The 22341-nt window shown below is 41.9% G+C and overlaps 1 protein-coding gene across 1 annotated transcript in view; it reads left to right on the plus strand.

Moving 5' to 3' along the window:
• Positions 1-22341, plus strand: part of grik2 (glutamate receptor, ionotropic, kainate 2) — a 537576-nt gene that overhangs the window by 455586 nt on the left and 59649 nt on the right. The window contains exon 15 of the mRNA XM_055163917.1: positions 4512-4762. Coding sequence (XP_055019892.1) covers positions 4512-4762 — 251 coding nt within the window. The remainder of the gene's footprint in view (positions 1-4511; positions 4763-22341) is intronic.

A 22341-nucleotide genomic window follows, 5' to 3' on the forward strand; every position in this document is an offset into this window, starting at 1 on the left:
AGGAACTTTTGGTGGCATTTCATGCGAGAAATGCAGCTAATTTCTATTTTATGCGCACGAATATTTTTGACAGCTTTCTTACTCCATAGTTCTTGCTATAATCTGTCATATTTACACTGCAGTGTTGTGGATGTTCATTAATATGCACTGCCCCTATTAAATAAATAAATACATTTAGTGTCGTAACTTCTTTTCAGATTTGGCGTCTGTTTTATCAGTAAGAAATAGGGATGTAACAGTAACCGACTTATCGTGAGATCGTATCGTCAAAGTTCTCGCAATAATATCGTGGACCATCGCAATATATCGAATTACAAGTCTCTTTACTTAAATGAAGAGTTATGGTGCAGCAATAGATTAAAAAAAAAGAACACAGAGGGAACTACATAGACCATGATCCTTTGCTCCATTTCAGTGCAGACGACAAGACAGACAACACTTTTAAGTCTTCGCTCTTTGGGTTAAATCTTGTCAAATTTTAAGAGGAAAAAGTTGCATATTTGCCTTCACAAAATATCGCAGTAAATATCGTTTGGTGAGATGTATATCGTGAAAATATCATACGGAGAGATTTGGATATTGTTACGTTTCTAATCGTGAGCTTTCCCACGATATCGCAAAAAATACTTGCCGCGACGATATCGTATCGTGAGACTTGGATATCGTATCGTGAGACTTGGATATCGTATCGTGAGACTTGGATATCGTTACAAACCAAGTAAAAACGCTTCAAAATTCAGAAATAGTATTAGTCACTTTATCTGCTTCCTCCTGTCTTTTTGTTTTTTTAGTAGTGTTTTTGTGAAAGGAAAAACGTTAAAGTACTTCTTGTTGTTTATTTTCTGAACACAACGGTTACTGCAGGTTGTAAACATAGACTGTGTAAAGACGTGGACTGCGAGAGTGTGACTGTAGAGTTCTTCACACGCTGCTGTTCCGACGTGCCCCTGTTATTTAAACATTCACGTTTAATTGTTGAGTCGCGGCATAAACATTATTTTTCTCAAAATTGCATTTCCCCAAACTCCAAATGTGCAAACTAAATACTAAAACACACACACACACACAAACACACACACACTAAAACACACTAAACCTAAAACGTACACACACCACACACGGAACATGAAATGTACACAGACATTAATAATAAATAAAATAAACACTAAAATATACCAGCAGATAAACAAAGGACATTTATATTTCCAGCAAGAAAAGAAATTATTTAGCTATTTTATTATTATTTTTTTCGCTATAATGTTCGGCAGTATGGTATTAAATGGAGACCATCCATCCATTTTCTTCCACTTATCCGGGGCCAAGTTGCGGGGGCATCAGTCTAAGCAGGGACTCCCAGACTTCCTTCACCCCAGACACTTCCTCCAGCTCCTCCGGGGGGACCCTGAGGTGTTCCCAGGCCAGACCAGAGACATAGTCCCTCCAGCGTGTCCTGGGTCTTCCCCGGGGCCTCCTCCCGGTGGGACATGCCCGGAACACCTCCCGAGGGAGGCGCCCAGGAGGCTTCTGGAACAGATGCCCGAGCCTCAACTGCTCCTCTCGACGTGGAGGAGCAGCGGCTCTACTCCGAGCTTCCTCCCGTGTGACTGAGCTCCTCACCCTGTCTCTAAGGGAGCGCCCAGCCACCCTGCGGAGGAAACTCATTTCGACCGCTTGTATCTGCGATCTCGTCATTGTCATTACCCAGAGCTCATGAGCAGAGGTGAGGGGAGGAACATAGACTGACCAGGAAAATTGAGAACTTTGTCTTTCGGCTCGGCTTCCTCTTCACCACAACGGTCCGATACAGCGACCGCATCACTGCAGACGCTGCACCTGTCCACCTGTCAATCTCACGCTCCATCCTCCCCTCACTCGAGAACAAGACCCCGAGATACTTGAACTCCTCCACTTGAGACAATAAATGGAGACAAACAAGTCAAACCATTAAGCCACGTTACAGATCAGGGTTTTGAGCTTTACAAACATCTGTAACTGAATAAGTAAAGGATTCAAAAAAAAAAGTTTAAAGTCATATTGTGCAACAGTTGTGGTAATTTGAGAGAAACAGATGATCTTCTACTAGAAAAGTTACAGTCTGCACCTTTAAAAAATCTTTAAAATAAAGACAGAATAAAGAATAAAAATCCACATGTAGCGTGAGCTGCACAGACACAGACTGAGCCGCTCATTTTCACTCGTGCTAATGATGTGCTAACGATGCTAGTGCTAATGAGCGCTTTGTGTTTCTCTTGTGATGTTGTGCAGTGACGGGTGCAGAGGTGAAGGTGTGACAGAACGCCTCACGCTAAAGCTCACGCTGTAATGACACTGAATGTGGCAGAAACAAAACACTCAGAGGAGTTTTCTCAGTGGAGGTCAACCTGAGGGCAGTGAATAAGTGTTTTTGATCAGAGGACGAGAAAAGGACAGAAAGAGACGATGCCTCACGAATGAACCAGGCCGGTGCACTTCAGGGTTTGTCTTTTTAATACTGATGTAAATATGATGGAGACATTTGATCAAACATAGGTTTTACTTAAGTTTTTATTTATATTTATATAGTGTTTTTCACAGACATACGTCACAAAGACAGAGCATTATTCATTCACTCCACACCTCGTAGTGGTGAGATACTATTGTAGCCACAGCTGCCCTGGGGCAGACTGACAGAAGCGAGGCTGACAATCTGCATCTCTGACCACCAACACTCACACACACACACCACTTTCATACTAGACAATATGGGTGAAGTGACTTGCCTAAGGACACAACGACAGTTTTTGCAACTGGTGCCCTCCTGAGGCACCTGATTTTCCCAGTGTCTCCCATTCAAGTCCTGACCAAGTCCAGCCCTGCTGAGATCTGACGGGATCAGGCTTTGACAAGTATGGCCACAAATGACTATTATTACTACAACTTGTTATACTGTATGAAAAATCATAATAGTTTGACCCTAAACAATGTTATTCTTTTAAGAAAGGTTTAAAATAAAATACACAACACCTGACATGGATGGATCAGTCTCAGTTGTTACTGATGGTGAGAGCTGTGATGAAGAATCCTCAAATGTACTACTTCATATGTACATATGTACAACACCGACTACTAGTATTTGTACTGCACAGTACTCTGACTGTTGAGAGTCTTGGGTTAAATTCCTAGATGATGTGACCTCTTGTTTGTCCTGGCTGTATATTAGTATATTTTTCACCTCCAGGTGCTTTTCTCAAGAGGACAGAGTCCAGTCTTATTTCTTTACACTCGACCAGATGGGGTCTGTTTGTGAGTTTGTTTCTCTCTGTGTCTGGACGGCTCTCTGCTTTCTTCATCTACATTCAACACAAACAATAGGTCCAGTTCTTCAGCTACAGCAGCTCTGACCATAAACTTTATAAAGAAGCGAACTAAGCGAGTGTGACGTCACCCACAGAGTTCAGCGCCACTCAAATGAAGCTCACGATGCTCACGATGCTCACGATGCTCACGATGCTCACGATGCTCACTGCTCACTGTTATGGAGCGAATCTGGAGCGAGGTTCTATATTTCGAATAGGATTTTTTTGACTGACAAAAAAAAAAAGAAAACAGGATCATGTAGAGCGGATTAATACAAACAGTTTAAGACCAAAATGACAAGGCTCACAGCAGCAGATACAGAGACAGAGAGACGACAATATTCTAATGTAAGTCAATGGGAGCCAGAGTCAGAAAGAGCCGGAAAAGCCACTATACCAGGGGTGTCAAACTCATTTTGGTCCGGGGGCTTTATCCAACCTACTTTGATCAGAAAACTCATGACATACAAACCCGAAAAATAACAATAAGTTCAAATATTAGTGCAGAGAAACACAAATCTATTACAGAAATCTTTTTTAACTGATGAACTTTTTCTTTTACAAAATATTATAATATTATGAACAACCTGAAACTAAGAAAAATGCAATTTAAACAACATTTTTTTAGCATGAACTTGTATGTAAATAGGAATGAGTCAATTTTTGTTGTAAAATCCTGCACTCGGCTCCACTTTTCTCATGTTGGACATTTTTCTGATGAGGGTGTCACGGTCAACAGTCAAAACGATCGTCCTTTAAGAGCGTTTGGAAAGAGACAAGTCTTCATTTGTGCTGCTCTGGTGGGAGGGGCCACGTACAGAGACGCTGGAGACGCTGCTGTGATAAACACCGCAGAAAATTACCAATATTTTAACAGAAAATATCATTAAAATATTTGAGTAGAAAATCAGCCGAGGGCCAGATTAAAGGTCTTGGAGGGCCGGATCTGGTCCCCGGGCCGTATGTTTGACACCCCCGGTCTAGAGGCTGCACTGAGCTCACTGCGTTGAAGGACGGGTCAAATCCTTCGTACATTTATCTACTTTGCATCTAATCTTACATGATACTGAGCGTTTGCCTCGGCAGTACTGAAGGTCAAATAAGTATGACAGGATTAATTTGGTCAAGAACTACCAAACCACATATTCTCTACTCACGTGTATCTTGTCCCCTCAGGTTCTCCGTACCGGGACAAGATGACCATCGCCATCTTGCAGCTGCAGGAGGAGGGGAAGCTGCACATGATGAAGGAGAAGTGGTGGAGAGGGAACGGTTGTCCAGAGGAGGAGAGCAAAGAGGCCAGCGCTTTGGGCGTGCAGAACATCGGCGGCATCTTCATCGTGCTGGCGGCCGGTCTGGTGCTGTCCGTGTTCGTGGCGGTCGGGGAGTTTCTGTACAAATCCAAACAGAACGCACAACTAGAGAAGGTAAGAAGACCTGCCTCTGCTCAGCAACATGAAACCACAACAGGGGATGGAACAATATCTGACAATATCCTAAAAATATATCACGCAAAATGTCTCTAAAGTCTTATTGTGGACGTAAAGAACACATATGATGCTTTCGTGTCACCATAATTCGCTTTTAAACATGTTTTTGGTCACTTTTGGGACAAGTATTTCACATTTTCTAATTTAAAATAATGAAAATAGCTAATCATAATAATAAATAATCATAAAATACACAAATATAGTCTGTATCCTTTTCTATGGTCTGGATTTTTACCTATGACGCAACAATCTTGGCAAATTTGAGTATTTTTGATAGTTTAGAGAAAACAAATTTGCAACGAACAAGCATGAATGAAGCAAAATATAACTCCAGGTATGTTGCGTAATATGTGTTCTTTAAGTAAAGTTAAAGGTGCACTGCGGAACTTTTCTAGAGGAGGGTCCGTCACCTGCTCGTATCCATGGAGATGTTATTGTTTCGCCTGGAATGTCCCATGATTGTATGAGATTAAACGTATCTCTGCAGCGTTTATTCATTCCAGTTGTTTCTCTGTCTGTGAGCAGGCTCGCCTCTCCACAGATCTGACCTGTAATGCAGATTATAGTTGTCTCCCTTGAGATAAACAGGTTTAATCTCTACTGTGGAACATTCTCGACAAAAAAAAAACAAAACATCTTCATGAAGACAAGCAGGATCCTCCAGCAGAAGAAATTGCGCAGTGCAGCTTTACGTTACAGGTTGTGTTCATGTTGTAACATTTTCATGGGTCCAAAGTTTAAGTTGAGCTGGAACAAAAATCAGAATGTGACGATAAAAAAGAGATTTAAAGATGTTGGATGATTTTCACAAATGTTGTCAAGACCAAACAGCTAAAACTAACAAACTTGAGTATTTTAGGCTGCGTTCACACTTGTATTTAGTCCTGGTTTTAGTCCTAATCTAGACTCAGTTTGGTCCTGGCTTTAGTCCTAATCTAGACTCAGTTTGGTCCTGGCTTTAGTCCTAATCTAGACTCAGTTTGGTCCTGGTTTTAGTCCTTTAGTCTAGACTCAGTTTTGGTCCTGGCTTTAGTCCTTTAGTCTAGACTCAGTTTGGTCCTGGCTTTAGTCCTTTAGTCTAGACTCAGTTTGGTCCTGGCTTTAGTCCTAATCTAGACTCAGTTTGGTCCTGGATTTAGTCCTAATCTAGACTCAGTTTGGTCCTGGTTTTAGTCCTTTAGTCTAGACTCAGTTTGGTCCTGGTTTTAGTCCTAATCTAGACTCAGTTTGGTCCTGGCTTTAGTCCTTTAGTCTAGACTCAGTTTGGTCCTGGTTTTAGTCCTAATCTAGACTCAGTTTGGTCCTGGCTTTAGTCCTTTAGTCTAGACTCAGTTTGGTCCTGGCTTTAGTCCTTTAGTCTAGACTCAGTTTGGTCCTGGCTTTAGTCCTTTAGTCTAGACTCAGTTTGGTCCTGGCTTTAGTCCTTTAGTCTAGACTCAGTTTGGTCCTGGCTTTAGTCCTTTAGTCTAGACTCAGTTTGGTCCTGGCTTTAGTCCTTTAGTCTAGACTCAGTTTGGTCCTGGTTTTAGTCCTAATCTAGACTCAGTTTGGTCCTGGCTTTAGTCCTAATCTAGACTCAGGTTGGTCCTGGCTTTAGTCCTAATCTAGACTCAGTTTGGTTCTGGCTTTAGTCCTAATCTAGACTCAGTTTGGTCCTGGTTTTTGTCCTTTAGTCTAGACTCAGTTTGGTCCTGGCTTTAGTCCTAATCTAGACTCAGTTTGGTCCTGGTCTTGTCTTGATCTAGTCCTTGTTTAGTTCTAGGTTTAGTCCCAGTTTAGTCCCAGTTTTAAGATGTGTATGTAGATGTAAATGTGAGAAAAATGACTTCTACGTGTCTTTTTTGTCAAGACAAAATTATAATAGGTAAGGTTCCCAAAATGTGACAACTAATTGCTATAATGAAGAAATATTTGAGCTCAAAATGGACCTTTAACCCTTATTTTGGCAGTTCCTGTACTCGGGAACTGTTGGTGGACAGATATAAGGAAGTGTCCACCAGCGTCTGACCAGAACTGAAGAAGCAACTTGGATGATCTTCAACCAAACTAACTTTTAAACTGAATTTTCTCCTCACCGCCTTTACATATGCTTGAATTTGATCATTAGAAAGCGCATTCAGCTCACAATTGTCATTATTAAACCAAAACAAAACACACTACGATCATGTCCAACATAAAAACGCAGCTTTACGCCTCTTTTCAGCCTCGTTTTTACTTCAGAAACCTTAAAAAACTCAAAAGCATGAACACAACCTTAACTAAATTCAGAGAAAACCTCAAGGACCATGATCCTTTGCTCTGTTTTAGTTCTAATACGAAACAAAAATACCTTCGACATTGGTTCACTGGGACATTTTTAGAGATACAGATGATATTTTTGGCTGAAGTGGACCCATATAAACATAAATACTTCTACTTCTTCAAATACTTGGATATTGTTACATCCCCTTCCACGACGCATTGCATGATAGCAGAATTTCTTACCACTTTTGAACGCCATGGAACCACGATTTCATGGCTTAACGAAGCTGCTAAGAGACGCCAAAATTTTCAGTCAATCAATACAAATGCTGTGCTATTTGCAGTTCAATTAAGTCAGATCTTTTGGTTTTTATCACTTAGGCCCAATGGCGACAACAGCGAGATAAGAAACGTGAGGAATTCTGCTGTCACCATGGAACCAAGCTAGACTTTAACCACCATCTCAAATGACAAGCAAGAGACTAACCGTTTTCTATTGTACAAAAACTGACCTGGGAACACTTAAAAAACAGACTTAAAAGATTTGATTTGGCGAGAAGAGCCCCACCTTTACTGCCACGGTTTTGCATTGGCGCATGGTGATCACAACCGCACCCACCTCCTCCTCCTGCTCCTACAGCCATCCCACTCTGCAGCCTGCCCCATCCGCTTGCACCTGGTTTTGTCTTTTTATATATTTTTATTTTTACTCCTCCTCCTCCGCAAAATTCTCATCACTTTGGGGAATATTTTAATAACCTTATGTCAATGCCAAGCCAGTAAACATCGGTGATTTCCTGTCACAAACGCCTGCGCAATGGAGAGCTGTCGGACTTCAGCCGCGTCTGTTAGAATGTACGTCGCAATTCGGAAAATATTTTAGTACGACCAAAGAAAAGTCTATTTTCTAACGCAGATCTGTGGAGTTATTCATGTGTAAATACGAAATATGCGAAGCTGCAAGGTCAGTGTAGCGAAGAAATACTGTACGTGATATTTAAAAAGAAAAAAATACTTGACTTTTTCCGCGTAAATAGAAAATGTTATTTGTTATTTACCTCATACATCGGGATCATAGTTCTGACTGTTGTAGTTCTATGTTTGATTGTTGGATTGATCAATATCTGATAGGATAAAAGTATAAATGAATGCGTACATAAATAAATAACAGAACTTTTAATTAAAAAATACAGTTTATATTGGTTGTGTGACGGGTTTACGAGATGATGGTTACACGGATTTCACTTGGGCTACGTTCAGACTGCAGGGCTTAACGCTCAATTCGGATTTTTTTGGTGACATCTGATGTTTTTGCGAGGTCGTTCACATTTCCAATTAAATGCGATTTGTATGTGACTCCAGTGTGAACATTAAACGGCCCGAAAGTGTCCCGCATGTGACACTGGAGACACGACGACGTCAACCGCAGCGAGCGTCTCTGTGTTTACGGAAGTTGTCCAAACATGGACGCGAGCATTGAGCACCTGGAGATTGTAAAGTTCCTCTCGTACCGGAGCCAGAACATGAACAACTTATTTGTTTTAAGGAGGAGATTGAGAAGGAGAAGGACGAGGTTTTTGGCCGTGGCGTTTTGTGGATGCAGAGACGTAGTCAAGAGTGGTGAGATAGTGATTTGCTGCGTTTCAGTGACACGGAGTTCATTAAAAATTTTCTTAAATTTGCTTAAATTTGCCACCTACTTCAGCGCAGAATAGTGACGTTTGTGGCTTGTTGATAACGTGTAGGTGGATGAATGCGCTTTGGTCGTTCACACTGAAGTCGCATGTCAAAAGATCGGATATGTATCGGTTTTAGGAGCACATATCCAAGTGTCCTGGGTCACATTTGAAAAAATCTGATCTGTCATTAAAAGATCAGATACAGGTCACATAGGGGCCAAAACATCGGATTTGGGTCACTTCAGGCTGCAGTCTGAACGTAGCCTTAGAAAGGTTGTGAATTATACATGATTTGTCTTCATGAAGTACTTTTGGGGACTGAACACGCAGGATTACCCAGATATTTGCCCAAGTATAGACCCTTCCAGGAGTCACATGTTTAGAACAGATCTGCACACAGCCTGGGCTTGTCTATTTTTATATATATATTTTTATTAATTTTGATTAATTTTGTGAAGTTTTAAGATGCCATATAGTGACAAATACAACAAACACAAAAAATAATGATACAAACTGCCACAAAATATAAATAAATGAATACAGACTGACACATGTGTTTGTTTGCACATATCAGACATCTGTAGAGCTATAGGTAAATTGATACCCCGGGTGACCATCGATACCAAAACCTAGGGCTGTAACGGTGCACAAAAATCACTGTTCAGTCTGTACCTTGTTTTTTATTTTCAGTACAGTATGGGGGAAAAAAAATCAAAACCATTTGCTTGTTGTTTATTTGTGCTTTTATTAAACCAACAGTTTGTTTTAACATTATACAAACGGGAAAATAAAATAAATGCAAAGTGCTGCTTGGTAATACTAATAAGATAAATAAAATATTCTCAAATAAGCAACAAATGTATGAAATATTATAAAAAATAAATTCCTTGTAAACAGTGAACAAAACCTTTCAAAATGTAAAGTGCAGCAGTAACAGTTCCAGCATCAAGGTTTACTCAGTCTTCATATTTTTGGACTGAAAAAACAACTTTTCCACATCGTCTGCGGTAAGTGCAGATCTGCTGCGGTTATAACATCCCCAGCGGCTGAAAATACACTTTCGCTGGGGACAGAAAACGCAGGTAAAGGGGGTTGTGGGGGGTGGAGATTTCTTGCTGGCAAAAGGTGAAAAGTGAGGACCGAAGTTTTGCGAGGATTCACTTGGATAGTCAAGGCGGGGGCAGTTGTACTTAAGGCGGCTGCTCTAACTAACTGCCACCACAATCACGGACAAGTTTCCTCGTGAATATTAAAGAGCCGAGCCTTCGTGGAGCTGCGCATGTAGTGGCAAAAATGTAAACACACACAAATTGCGCGACTTCACTCAGACCGAACGTCCGTACCGAAAAGGTTCAGCACGAATCCATGAACTGTTACATCCGTATTAAAACCTGTATTAAAAATGTGCACTGTCTGGGAACTGTCTTTAACTTTCTATCTTGTTCAATTTAACTGGACACAAAAACAGGAATTCTGACGTTTGTAGACAGCGCAGACAAATGATTTGGCATCGAGTAATACTTTCAGCTCCAGACTTTAAATGTCACTAATGTATGTAGGATTTGTGGAGCTTGACGAAACAGAACTAAGATTTTACTGTCAAACATTTGTGACACTGTGTTTTTGGTGCATTATTGTCCAGCGTAACATTCGATTTAATGTTTATGTGGTTGTTAGCGTGTGTTCTAATCACAAATTTTAATAATCTACACAAAACTATAACACAGTTGTGCAATCGAGTGGTCGTCAGTCATCGAAACAGTCCTGGGCTGTGTCCACATGTCCACACTAGTCCCTATTTAGGGATCACGCCGTTTTCAGGAGTGTCCGAATGTCCAGTTGGTGAAAAAGTAGTGCGCTCAAAATTTCCCACAATGGACCTTGAAAAGTAGTGGGCATCGGTTTATCAGTTTATGGCTCTGTTGATCCCTGATTCTGAATAAAACTCTCTTAAATATAAACCGTTATCGTGTAAAAGTGCAAGCGCCGGCCACTTACACGAAGAGCAATCGTTTCCACATCTCAGACAAAAAGAAAATAATCCAGTCTGTTTACGTGAAATCCAGCGTGAAAGAAATGTGTATGATTATTATTAGTCCATTAACACTCGTGTGTCAGTTTGATCTGATCGAGTTTAGAGCACTTTTTTTCATCCAGAGCCAGAGTCACGTGACCCAAATGTAGCGCGCTTTATGTCTGAATCTCTGTGTGAATGAGTGCGCTGTAGAGGGCGCTAAAGAGTACGGCCTATGTAGTGAGTGAGGGGTTAGGGACTAGGGTGACCAGAATTTAAAAATAAACAAAACTGGAACATCTCCGTTTTTTTTTTTTGATAATTGGTAATAATAAAATCCTGAATCGAGTGTGTAATAAAGGAAAATTGTCACACTCAGACCATTCATGACTAACATGTGAGTCAATATCTTCTCATTTTCTTCATGTTTTGGTCATTTTTTAGCAGCTTTTCTGTATTTTATCTGAACAAATGACAATGTAAGCCTCTCTTTACTGTTGGCAGGGATCAAACTGGTCAAAAATAGGGACACTTCGGACATTTCTTGTGCAAAACTTGGACAAATTAATGGTTTTTGACAAATCCGCCAGGACAGGGGACACAGAACTCAAAACTGGGACTGTCCCGGATAAACAGGGACGTCTGGTCACTCTGGACATTCGGACTCAGCCCTGTTGTTTTTTTAGAAAGCAGGTGATCTGTTACAAACACTGGAAGGGTCTATGGCAACACAAAGACGTCATTTTAAGCGACAAAAAAGCCACTTTCCTCTGGCGTGGGAGCTCACAGTTGAGTTTACGCGGGTGTAAATATATTTGTAATATGAGTCCATTCTAAAGCATTTAACCTCCACTGCACTCTGTTCTCAACTATACAGTGTGTAATAAATTATTCAACCTCTCCTGGTGCTACTTAGATGTTATTTACACTCTAGCCTACCTCGATTATATTAAGGAAGCCATTTTGAAATTACAAATCTTTGGAGTTAAAACGTTGCTCATCCACTTGACCATGTAACAGAAGCACATGTTCATAATCACGTTGTATATCACATCTGCAAGTATTTATTTATTTTGTTCAATAAACGTGCACTATGTCATTTTTCTGCTAATCTCCGTGGTGATGTTGTTCCTTTACCTGCAATGTTCCACAGTATGGCGTTGTTTTTATTGCTCAAAAACACCTTAAACCCGGTGGCGAAACGTGGACCCAGACCCTGGACTTTCACTAAGACCAACTGCTGGAAATCATGACATTATTTTATTTTAAAAAAACTAAATGAAGCGAATCAGACATTTACTTAATTCATATATTTGTTTAAAAATGATTAGTTATTGTTCAACAACTACTACAACTCCGGTTCTCGGGTCTTTCTCTTTCTTCTCCTTCTTACAGACGCGCCCTAGACGTCCAAATCGAGGCGTCCGTCGTGTTTTTCTCGCTTATATTTGCGATCACAGGGTATTCACGAAGGCCCGGGAGATGCCGTGATATGATCCCGCCCATAACTCAGTGAAATATGATTGGCTAAGACAAATGTCAATCTCAAACTCATACCCACATTGATTTGAAATGGCCTTCGAAGCCACCGAAGTCCCCGCAGCTGTTTCTTTAGTTCAGCGCTGCCGGGGGAGTCACTGATTTACCCAGATACCACTGGAAGAAAAACTGTGATTGGTCCATTTCCATTCCATCATATTAACCCTTTGTTTCCCAAGAAATATTAGTCCAAGTTTATTCTAATGATCCTGAAAGTATTACTAGTGTAGTGTTTATTACTCTTTCATAATTTTTTCTTGGGCCTTCCTCTCTCCTTAAACCTCATGCTTTTCACTGTGAGCTGGGTCACCTCTCCACAGATCTGACCTTTAACTTGACCTGGTAGCCCAACCTGCTTGTCTCCATGGAGATACAGCTGTTCCTCGTTTATCGTGGGTGTTACGTTCTAAAAATATAGGTGAAATATGCAAAGTAATCAACTTTATATTTACAATTATTATATCTGTTTTAAGTCTGTGAAACCCCTCACCACACACTTCATACACTTTTCTCACACAGGACAGTTACCACTCTTTTTACATCCTTCTTGAAACTTGTTGCTGCTGTCGTCCTTTTGTTATTTTCCTCCTTCTTTATGTAACAAACTGAAGATTAATTTATTCCATAATGGAGCCCTACAGCACAACCTGCATGGGTTGATTTTTTGGAGTCCAGCACCCGCGCTGCACAGCACCGTATCTGCCCGTTAACCTGAGATTATATCAAACTTTGGAGCTGCATATGCCACAGACTGAACCAAGACTAACCTAGGACTGATTCCAGGACTAAAACAGGACTAAACTAGAACTGAATCAGGACTCACTGTCGGGACGGGCTTGGAAGTGACCGCAGGAGAAAAGGCCGTCGCAGAGCTCCGCACCTCACGGAGGTAAACACAGCCCTCGCCTGACACTCTGCTCCGTAGGCTCGGGTTCACTCTCTCTTAAGTCCAAGATTAGTCCTGGTTTGGTTCTGGTATAGTTTTGTCGTAGTCGTGGTTTAGTCCTGACCCTCCCACATACCCGCCCGTAAAATTCCAGAACGTTAAAACCCGCCTGTTTTAGCAACTATTTGCCTGTACCCGACCCGGGGCAGGACTCTGCCACAGCCGCGTAACTTCTAACTTCCTTCAACGTGTCCAGAAGTCCAACTTTTTGTTTGTGCGATGGTTTGCGTCTTCCTCGGTCTTTTAGGTGCGATCGCGGGAGCCTTCGTCGGTGCAGAACTTTTCGTCGACGTTGCGGGTTTTGTCAAGAAAAAGAAAACTCGCAAACATACAGCACTTCAGGATCACACTGATAGAGATCGAACATTCATGTAAACTTGTCAAACTGAGCACATTCTGTACTGCACAGGAGACACGGCACAGGGGAGATTGACTGACAGTGGTCTACAGCCAATCAGGACGCAGGGGGAGGAACAGAATGCGCATCCATACACTGTAAAAAAAACAAAAAACAACAACAACAAAAAAAAACATGCAAAATTGCTCTAAAAAAATCAGCGAGACCGCGAAATGTGAACCGCGATATATATCGAGGGACGACTGCAGATACATTAAATATCGTACTGTGGAACATTCAAGACAAAGCAAGAACGTCTCCATGGAAACAAGCACTAGCCCTTCAAACTGAAATTTTACGCAGTGTACCTTTATTATTTTTTATTTACCCGTATTCAGTATTGCCAACAGTAATTCCACTCCTAACGTACTACTAAAATACATTTCGCTGTAGCACACACCGCACCATTGATATTTTGCTTATTTAAAGTACATTGCGCGATCTTTAAAAACCGCCCCGCTCATCTGAACTCTCATCGACCCGACGTACATCTCGGTATTTCTCGCTCGCAGCTACAGCTCGTGTTCGAAATCCACTCTGCATCCTCCAGGCGTCTGACCGGTTGACCTATTTTCAATACAGAGAATTGGTATAGACTGAAGGACGGCGGTGTGTCTTTTAAAACAGTCCCCGGTGGGTTTGGTACGTGGGTTTTTCAGCTGTTTATCCAGATGGACGTCATTAGGACCTTCCTTTTACATCTCATTGTATCGAGTGTATTGACAGGGGCCAGTGTTTTCCGATGGCCCCTAATGACCCTGTACTTAAGAGTGGGCTCACATCTCCGATAAGGCGGAAAAATACTCAGGGTAACGGCGAGATACGGCAGCGCTCACTGTTGGGCGAGTTACGTCCAAACTGTAATGTGGTATTTATTTATTTTACGTGTTACTGGCATTTTAAAGTGATTTGTAATATTACTGTATTTAAAATTGTGTTATGTTTAAGTTACTCTCACCAAAATAACTGTGAAGATGCCGAACTTTTGCGCCGAATATGGACTAAACCAGGACTAAACCAGGGCTGAACCAGGGCTGAACCAGGACTAAACCAGGACTGAACCAGGACTGAACCAGGAGGACCAAACCAGGACTAAACCAGGACTAACCAGGACTGAAACCAGGACTGAACCAGGACTGAACCAGGACTGAACCAGGGCTGAACCAGGACTAAACCAGGACAAAAACGCAGACTGAACCAGGAGGACCGAACCAGGACTAAAACAGGACTAAACCGAGGACTGAACCAGGACTAAACCAGGACTGAACCAGGACTAAACCAGGACTGAACCAAGGACTGAACCAGGACTGAACCAGGACTAAACCAGGAACTGAACCAGGACTGAACCAGGACTAAACCAGGACTAAACCAGGACTGAACCAGGAGGACTAAACCAGGACTAAACCAGGACTAAAACCAGGACTGAACCAGGACTAACCAGGACTAAACCAGACTAAAACCAGGAGGACTGAACCAGGACTAAACCAGGACTAAACCAGGACTAACCAGACTAAACAGGACTAAACCAGGACTAACCAGGACTAAAACCAGGACTAAACCAGGACTGAACCAGGACTAAAACCAGGACTGAACCAGGACTAAACCAGGACTAAAACCAGGACTGAACCAGGACTAAACCAGGACTGAACCAGGACTAAAACCAGGACTAAACCAGGACTGAACCAGGACTGAACCAGGACTAAACCAGAACTGAACCAGACTGAATCAGGTCTAAACCAGGACTAAACTAGGATTAAACCAGGACTAAACCAGGACTGAACCAAAACTGAACCAGGACATGAACCAGGACTAAACCAGAAATAAAAACAGAACTGAAAACAAGAATCAGAGTACTTTCAGTGTAGTTAGCTCCTCCTCAGGTCAGATCTGTGGAGAGGCGACCCTGCACTGTCAGAACGCCTGTTTTTTCTAGGTATTTTTGAGCTATAATGCCACCTGTAATTAATTAAATGTAAAGTAGAGCTGTTTAATGTCATACGGTGGAACATTCCAGGTGGAGCAATGACATCTCCGTAGAAACAAGCACGTCAGAGTCCTGCACCGGCGAGGTACCTGCGAATAGTTGCTTGAAACGGGTTGTAACATTCTGGAATTATTCGGGCGGGTATGGTGAACCGAATGAATGATGGACAGGGAGAAAAATACTTGTCCAGGACATATCCAGTAATACGTCCAGAACGTCCGTTGCTCTGGAAGCAAGTGATATTTCACCTTTGTTTCCCGGAATGATGGATCAGGCTGAGAGAGACTTTAGTGTATTTATTACAAAAAAAATCAGCTCGAATCCGTGTATCATTCGTTCATTCGTTTTTCAATATAAAACCAAAAATAAGAAAACGAAAAAACAACAGTTTTCTTCGTTATTTGTCTCCAAAACCAAAATGAAAAAACAGATAACGATTCGTTTTTTTCAGTTTTCAATTTTGTGTTTAAATGAAGAATGGAAAAAACGGATAACGGCCCGAAAAACGAATGAACGAATGATACACGGATTAGCTCAGCTGCTGCGCTCCTGGTTTATTCCTGGTTTAGTCCTGGTATAGTCTTGTTTTAGTCCTGGTTTAGTCCTGGTTCAGTCCTGGTTTCAGTCCTGGTTCAGTCCCTGTTTCAGTCCTGGTTTAAGTCCTGGTTCAGTCCTGGTTCAGTCCTGGTTCAGTCCTGTTTAGTTGGTTTAGTCCTGGTTTAGACCTGGTTTAGATCTGGTTAAGTCCTGGAGATCGGCTCTGCGGGCGCAGTGTGTTTATGTTTATAATCCGCCAATGACACGGTGTAAATTCAGTCCTGGATTAGTCCTGGGTCAGTCCTGGTTAAACCCTGGTCCAGTCCTGATGTAGTCCTGGCGATCGACTCTGCGGTTTACAGCATGAATATATTTATACTCTGCTAATGACACGACATAGGTTTAGTCCTTGTTTAGTTCTGGTTTAGTTCTGGTCTACTCTCGGATTAAGAGGCGAGTGTAGGTCTCCAAAAAATGGACCCGTACAGGACTCTGAGGCACGTGACGGACTCCCAACCAAAAAGTTACACTGCTTTTTTACCCTTTCGCAGCACTTTTCCTCATGCACGTCTAAGTCTGTTGCAGTTTCGAACGTCTGCATCCGAATAAATGTCACAAATGCAACTTTTATTATCGATTATTTTGGTTCACTGTCCTACTAAAACTCCAACGTACGTCCTGAACTCTTGCTCAACAGCACACAAATAGCCATACACTTATTAGTCTGCAAATGCGGTGTGAAAAGATAATGACTTTGAACTTGAAACGCCGTGAATACTACCATTATGTCTAATTACGAGTTCCCGTACAGCTCCTCCATTAGCGCAGGCTGCTCGGCGAGTCTGCGTTCGCTCTCCGGCACACGGTAAAAACACGCTCTGCCCGAAGGCTTGATTCTGAATTAGGATTTGATTTATCCGCTCCTGAATGAGAAACACATCGCGGCGCCGTAATAATAGAAACAGCCTCGGATCCCACCACCAGGAAAAAAACAAAAACAGGATAAATAAAGATGTAAGCCGGGCCGGGGGGCAGGTTAAAGGCGCCGTGAGAGATCTGTGGCTGTACAGTTTGCAAAGAAGATTGTGGCTTTGAAATGAACACAAACACGGACGTATATAGAACGCTGAAGTAGAGCCGGGCAAAAGAATCCGTGTGTCATTCGTTCATTCGTTTTTCAATATAAAACCAAAAATAAGAAAACGAAAAAACAACAGTTTTCTTCATTATTTGTCTCCAAAACCAAAATGAAAAAAAACGGTTCGTTTTTTTCATTTTAGTGTTTAAATGAAGAATGGAAAAACGGATAACGGTTCGTTTTTTTCAGTTTTCGATTTAGTGTTTAAATGAAGAATGGAAAAAACGGATAACGGTTCGTTTTTTCAGTTTTCGATTTAGTGTTTAAATGAAGAATGGAAAAAACGGATAACGGCCGTTTCCCGTTTACGTGATGTCTGTGACTGAGATGCCGAACTTTTGCACCGCATACGGACTGAACCAGGACTGATCCAGGTCCGAGACCAGACCGGGACCAGAGCGGGACTGAGACTGAGACCGGGACCAGAGCGGGACTGAGACCGGGACCAGACCGGAACCAGAGCGGGACTGAGACCGGGACCAGACCGGGACCAGACCAGAGCGGGACTGAGCCCGGACCAGACCGGGACTGAGACCGGGATCAGAGCGGGACTGAGTCTCAGTAGCACTCTGCCCGGTCTGGTCCCGGTCTCAGTCCCGCTCTGGTCCGGTCTGGTCCCGGACCTGGTCCATCTGAACCAAAAGCTCTTAGTTCGGTTCGTTTTCGTTGGGGTGAAAGCTCGGAGTCCGGTCTGGTCCCGGTCTCCCGGTCTGGTCCCGGTCTCAGTCCCGCTCTGGTCCCGGTCTGGTCCCGGTCTCAGTCCCGCTCTGGTCTGGTCCGGTCTCAGTCCGCTCTGGTCCCGGTCTCAGTCCCGCTCTGGTCTCTGGTCTCTGGTCCCGGTCTCAGTCCCGCTCTGGTCCCTCTGGTCCCGTCTCAGTCCCGCTCTGGTCCCGGTCTCAGTCCCGCTCTGGTCCCGCTCTGGTCTCGGTCTCGGTCTCGGTCTGGTCTCGGACCTGGATCAGTCCTGGTTCAGTCCGTACGCGGTGCAAAAGTTCCGGCATCAGTCACTGAAGTCACGTAAACGGGAAACGGCCGTTATCCGTTTTTTCCATTCTTCATTTAAACACAAAATCGAAAACTGAAAAAACGAATCCGTTATCCGTTTTTTCATTTTGGTTTTGGAGACAAATAACGAAGAAAACTGTTGTTTTTTCGTTTTCTTATTTTTGGTTTTATATTGAAAAACGAATGAACGAATGATACACGGATTCAAAAGGAATTGTTTTATTATTTTTTACGCCTTTGCTTTTAATTCTTCAGACGACGATAATGAAGTCGTGGTTTTGGAATCCAGCGCAAATTCGATAAAACGTGCTCGTACTTGTGTGAAGTTTAAAGGTGCGATGTGTAACGTTTCTGGTGAAAGGTTTATTCAGAATGCGCTTGTCTCCATGGAGATGTTATTGAGTGTGTTTACGTGCGCATCAGTATCCCGGGAGTTTTGAGGATCCTGATTTTGTAAGTGTCCGTGTAGAAGCAATATTTTGATTTCAGTTTCCTGGTTACGAGAAACCGGGATAATCTCACGAGGTTTTTTCACTATTAGGCTCCTTTTTCAGATCTAGAGTTTGTTTTCATACCTGACAACTTCGACTGCTACTAGTGATGAGTAATACAGTTACTTTTCAGTTGAAATTAAGTTACAGTTACTGTTGATTACACAGAGGTATTTTCCTGTTTTCACATTTTGAGCTATGTCCTTTTTTTTTTTTTTTTTTTTTGTAATTCCACTCATTGCCAGAAACTAAACCAGGTCCAAACAAGGTCTAAACAAGGTCTAAACAAGGTCTAAACCAGGTCTAAACGAGGTCTAAACCAGGTCTAAACCAGGTCTAAACCAGGTCTAAACCAGGTCTAAACAAGGTCTAAACAAGGTCTAAACCAGGTCTAAACAAGGTCTAAACAAGGTCTAAACAAGGTCTAAACCAGGTCTAAACAAGGTCTAAACCAGGTCTAAACAAGGTCTAAACCAGGTCTAAACCAGGTCTACACCAGATCTAAAACCAGGTCTAAACCAGGTCTACACCAGATCTAAAACAAGGTCTAAACAAGGTCTAAAACCAGGTCTAAACAAGGTCTAAACCAGGTCTAAACAAGGTCTAAACTAGGTCTAAACCAGGTCTAAACAAGGTCTAAACCAGGTCTAAACCAGGTCTACACCAGATCTAAAACCAGGTCTAAACCAGGTCTAAACAAGGTCTAAACCAGGTCTAAACAAGGTCTAAACCAGGTCTAAACAAGGTCTAAACTAGGTCTAAACCAGGTCTAAAACTAAAACCAGGTCTAAACCAGGTCTACACCAGATCTAAAACCAGGTCTAAACCAGGTCTAAACCAGGTCTAAACCAGGTCTAAAACCAGGTCTAAACCAGGTCTAAACCCAGGTCTAAACCCAAACCAGGTCTAAACTAGGTCTAAACCAGGTCTAAACCAGGTCTAAACTAGGTCTAAAACCAGGACTAAAACCAGGTCTAAACTATGTCTCAAACAGGATTCAACAGGACTAAATCCTGCTGTGTGGACGTGTCTCCTCGTCTTCTATCAATAATATTTTAATTTAGTTCAGTAAAGTCTGGGCTTTTTATTTTCTTTTAGCAGACAAATCAAGTAATCCAAAGTATTCAGATTACATTACTCGCTTTAAGTAATTTAATGGATTCTGTTACAAACTACATTTTGGTGTATGTAATCTGTAATCTGTAGGGGATTACATTTTAAAAGTCACCTTCCCAACACTGCTCACTCGTGATCTTTCTCAGGATGGTCACGTGATTTCTCTGTGATGTTTCCGTTGAGTTGATTTATACAGGTTTTGGCGCTTAGGAAAATAGGACAGAATGTGAGAAGGAAACAGCAAAGGCGAAACACGAGCAACAAAACACAAAGCAGAACAGGAACAACTCAAATCGTCCGTTTCTGACACTGTAAAAGACAGAACCACATTCTGGACTGGGACGGAGCAAACATCATTGGGACAGAGGAAAACAAACACCGTCGCTGGATTAAAGAGACAATCGAAATAAGGAAACGTGCCCACGGGACGATAAACCGGGACGAGGTGTGTCCTCTCACACACCTGGGAAACTGTTCTGAGGAAGTGGGACTACAGAACCTGTTTAAATCAACTGAGCGACACGTCACAGCAACACCACGTGACTCTGAGGAAGAGAGCAGTCGAAACTGTCAGGTGTGAAACAAAACTCTAGGTCTGAAAAAAGAACCTAATAACATAAATCACAGGTGTCAAACATAAGGCCCGGGGGCCAGATCCGGCCCTCCAAGACCTTTAATCTGGCCCTTGGCTGATTTTCAACTTAAATATTTCAATTAAAATCTTGTTAATTTTCTGTGGTGTTTATCACAGCAGCGTCTCCAGCGTCTCTGTACGTGGCCCCTCCCACCAGAGCAGCACAAATGAAGACTTGTCTCTTTCCAAACGCTCTTAAAGGACGATCGTTTTGACTGTTGACCGTGACACCCTCATCAGAAAAATGTCAAAAATGAGAAAACTGGACGCAGAGTGCAGGATTTTCCAAGAAAAATTTACTTATTCTTATTTACATACAAGTTAATGTTAAAATATTGTGTTGAAATTGCATTTTTCTTAAAGTTTCAGGTTCCTCATAATAATATAATATTTTGTAAAAGAAAGAGTTCATCAATTAAAAAAGATTTCTGTAATAGATTTGTGTTTCTCTGCTCAAATATTTGAACTTATTGTTATTTTTGAGGTTTATATTCCATGAGTTTTCTGATCCGGCCCCTTTGGGATCAAAGTAGGTTGGATACGACCCCCGAACCAAAATGAGTTTGACACCCCTGACATAAATTATTGGAAGACCAAATGAACCTCATTGGACCCTCACTAGGTTTTTCTGATAGTTTCCAGGATACTGTGACCTGTACATGAAGTATCCTGATTTTATTATCCTAGATGCGCCAGTATCCTGGTTATGAAAAACCAGGAGACAGACGACTCCAACTCCTACCAGGACTTTTTACGTAATAATATTTTACACTTATAAACAAAATAAAGCAGTGTATTGTTCAATACAACCACATTTTAACCCCAGGATCAGCTCTGTGGGGGTTTGTGTTGTATTTTTGAACTCTTAAAAAAGACGTTTACTGAAGCTGTGACAGAGCTCCACAGCCTCAACTTCTTACTTAAATGTATGTCGTCTTTTTGTTAGAAATCCATTGAAAAGCTTTAAGTTAGCAAAGTTGCTTATGTTTAGGTTCTTTCCATGGCAACCAGTCTAAATATCCAGTTTCTCTTGACGCAGGTAAACACCAGATCTAGAACACTGTCGAAACCGGGATAAAACTGATGACCAGGAGACTCGAGCGCATGTAAACACACTCACAGTGTGACCGTGAATATCCAAATCTATCGATCAAATAAGTCTATCTCCATGGAGACAAGCAAGTGGTGCCGTCAAGTCGTCTTACAGGTCAGATCTGTGGAGCAGTGGCCCCACTCATGGTAAAAATGTTGTTTTTTCAAGGTTTTTGAGCAATAAAAACATCTGTAACTGAATAAATACAACACAGATAAGTTCAGAGGCGACAAACATCTCCATGGAAACAAGCAGGCGACGACCCTCCGACAAAAAAAGTGACATAGCGCAGCTTTAAGTCGTGCACAAAACTTGAACGGAATGTAAATATCACTTTAAAGCTGCATTGCGGAATTTTTCTGGTGAAGTGTACACTACTGTAAACCTGCTTTTTACCTGTTACTGAATTGCCTACAATGTTCCTCAGTATGGCATTAAAACTGTCTTGCATTTATCTGATTAAGGGCGTTTTAATCGTCTATTTTATTTGCCTTCATAGTGAGGTGGGTCGCCTCTCCACAGATCTAACTAGTCACTGGGCCTGGAGGCATTTACCGTAGTTGTCTCCATGGGGATAGATTTGTTGAAAGTCGTACTGTGGAACATTCTGGGCAAAAACAAGTGTAAAAGTTGCACAATGGACCTTTAAATTCTGTTTTTTGTTTGTTTGTTTTTTTGCACCTTTTCACACTTTCCTTATCA

This window comes from Boleophthalmus pectinirostris, unplaced genomic scaffold (assembly GCF_026225935.1).
Source record: "Boleophthalmus pectinirostris isolate CB_2022bp ecotype Guang Dong unplaced genomic scaffold, ASM2622593v1 HiC_scaffold_6, whole genome shotgun sequence".
Taxonomy (NCBI): Eukaryota; Metazoa; Chordata; class Actinopteri; order Gobiiformes; family Gobiidae; genus Boleophthalmus; species Boleophthalmus pectinirostris.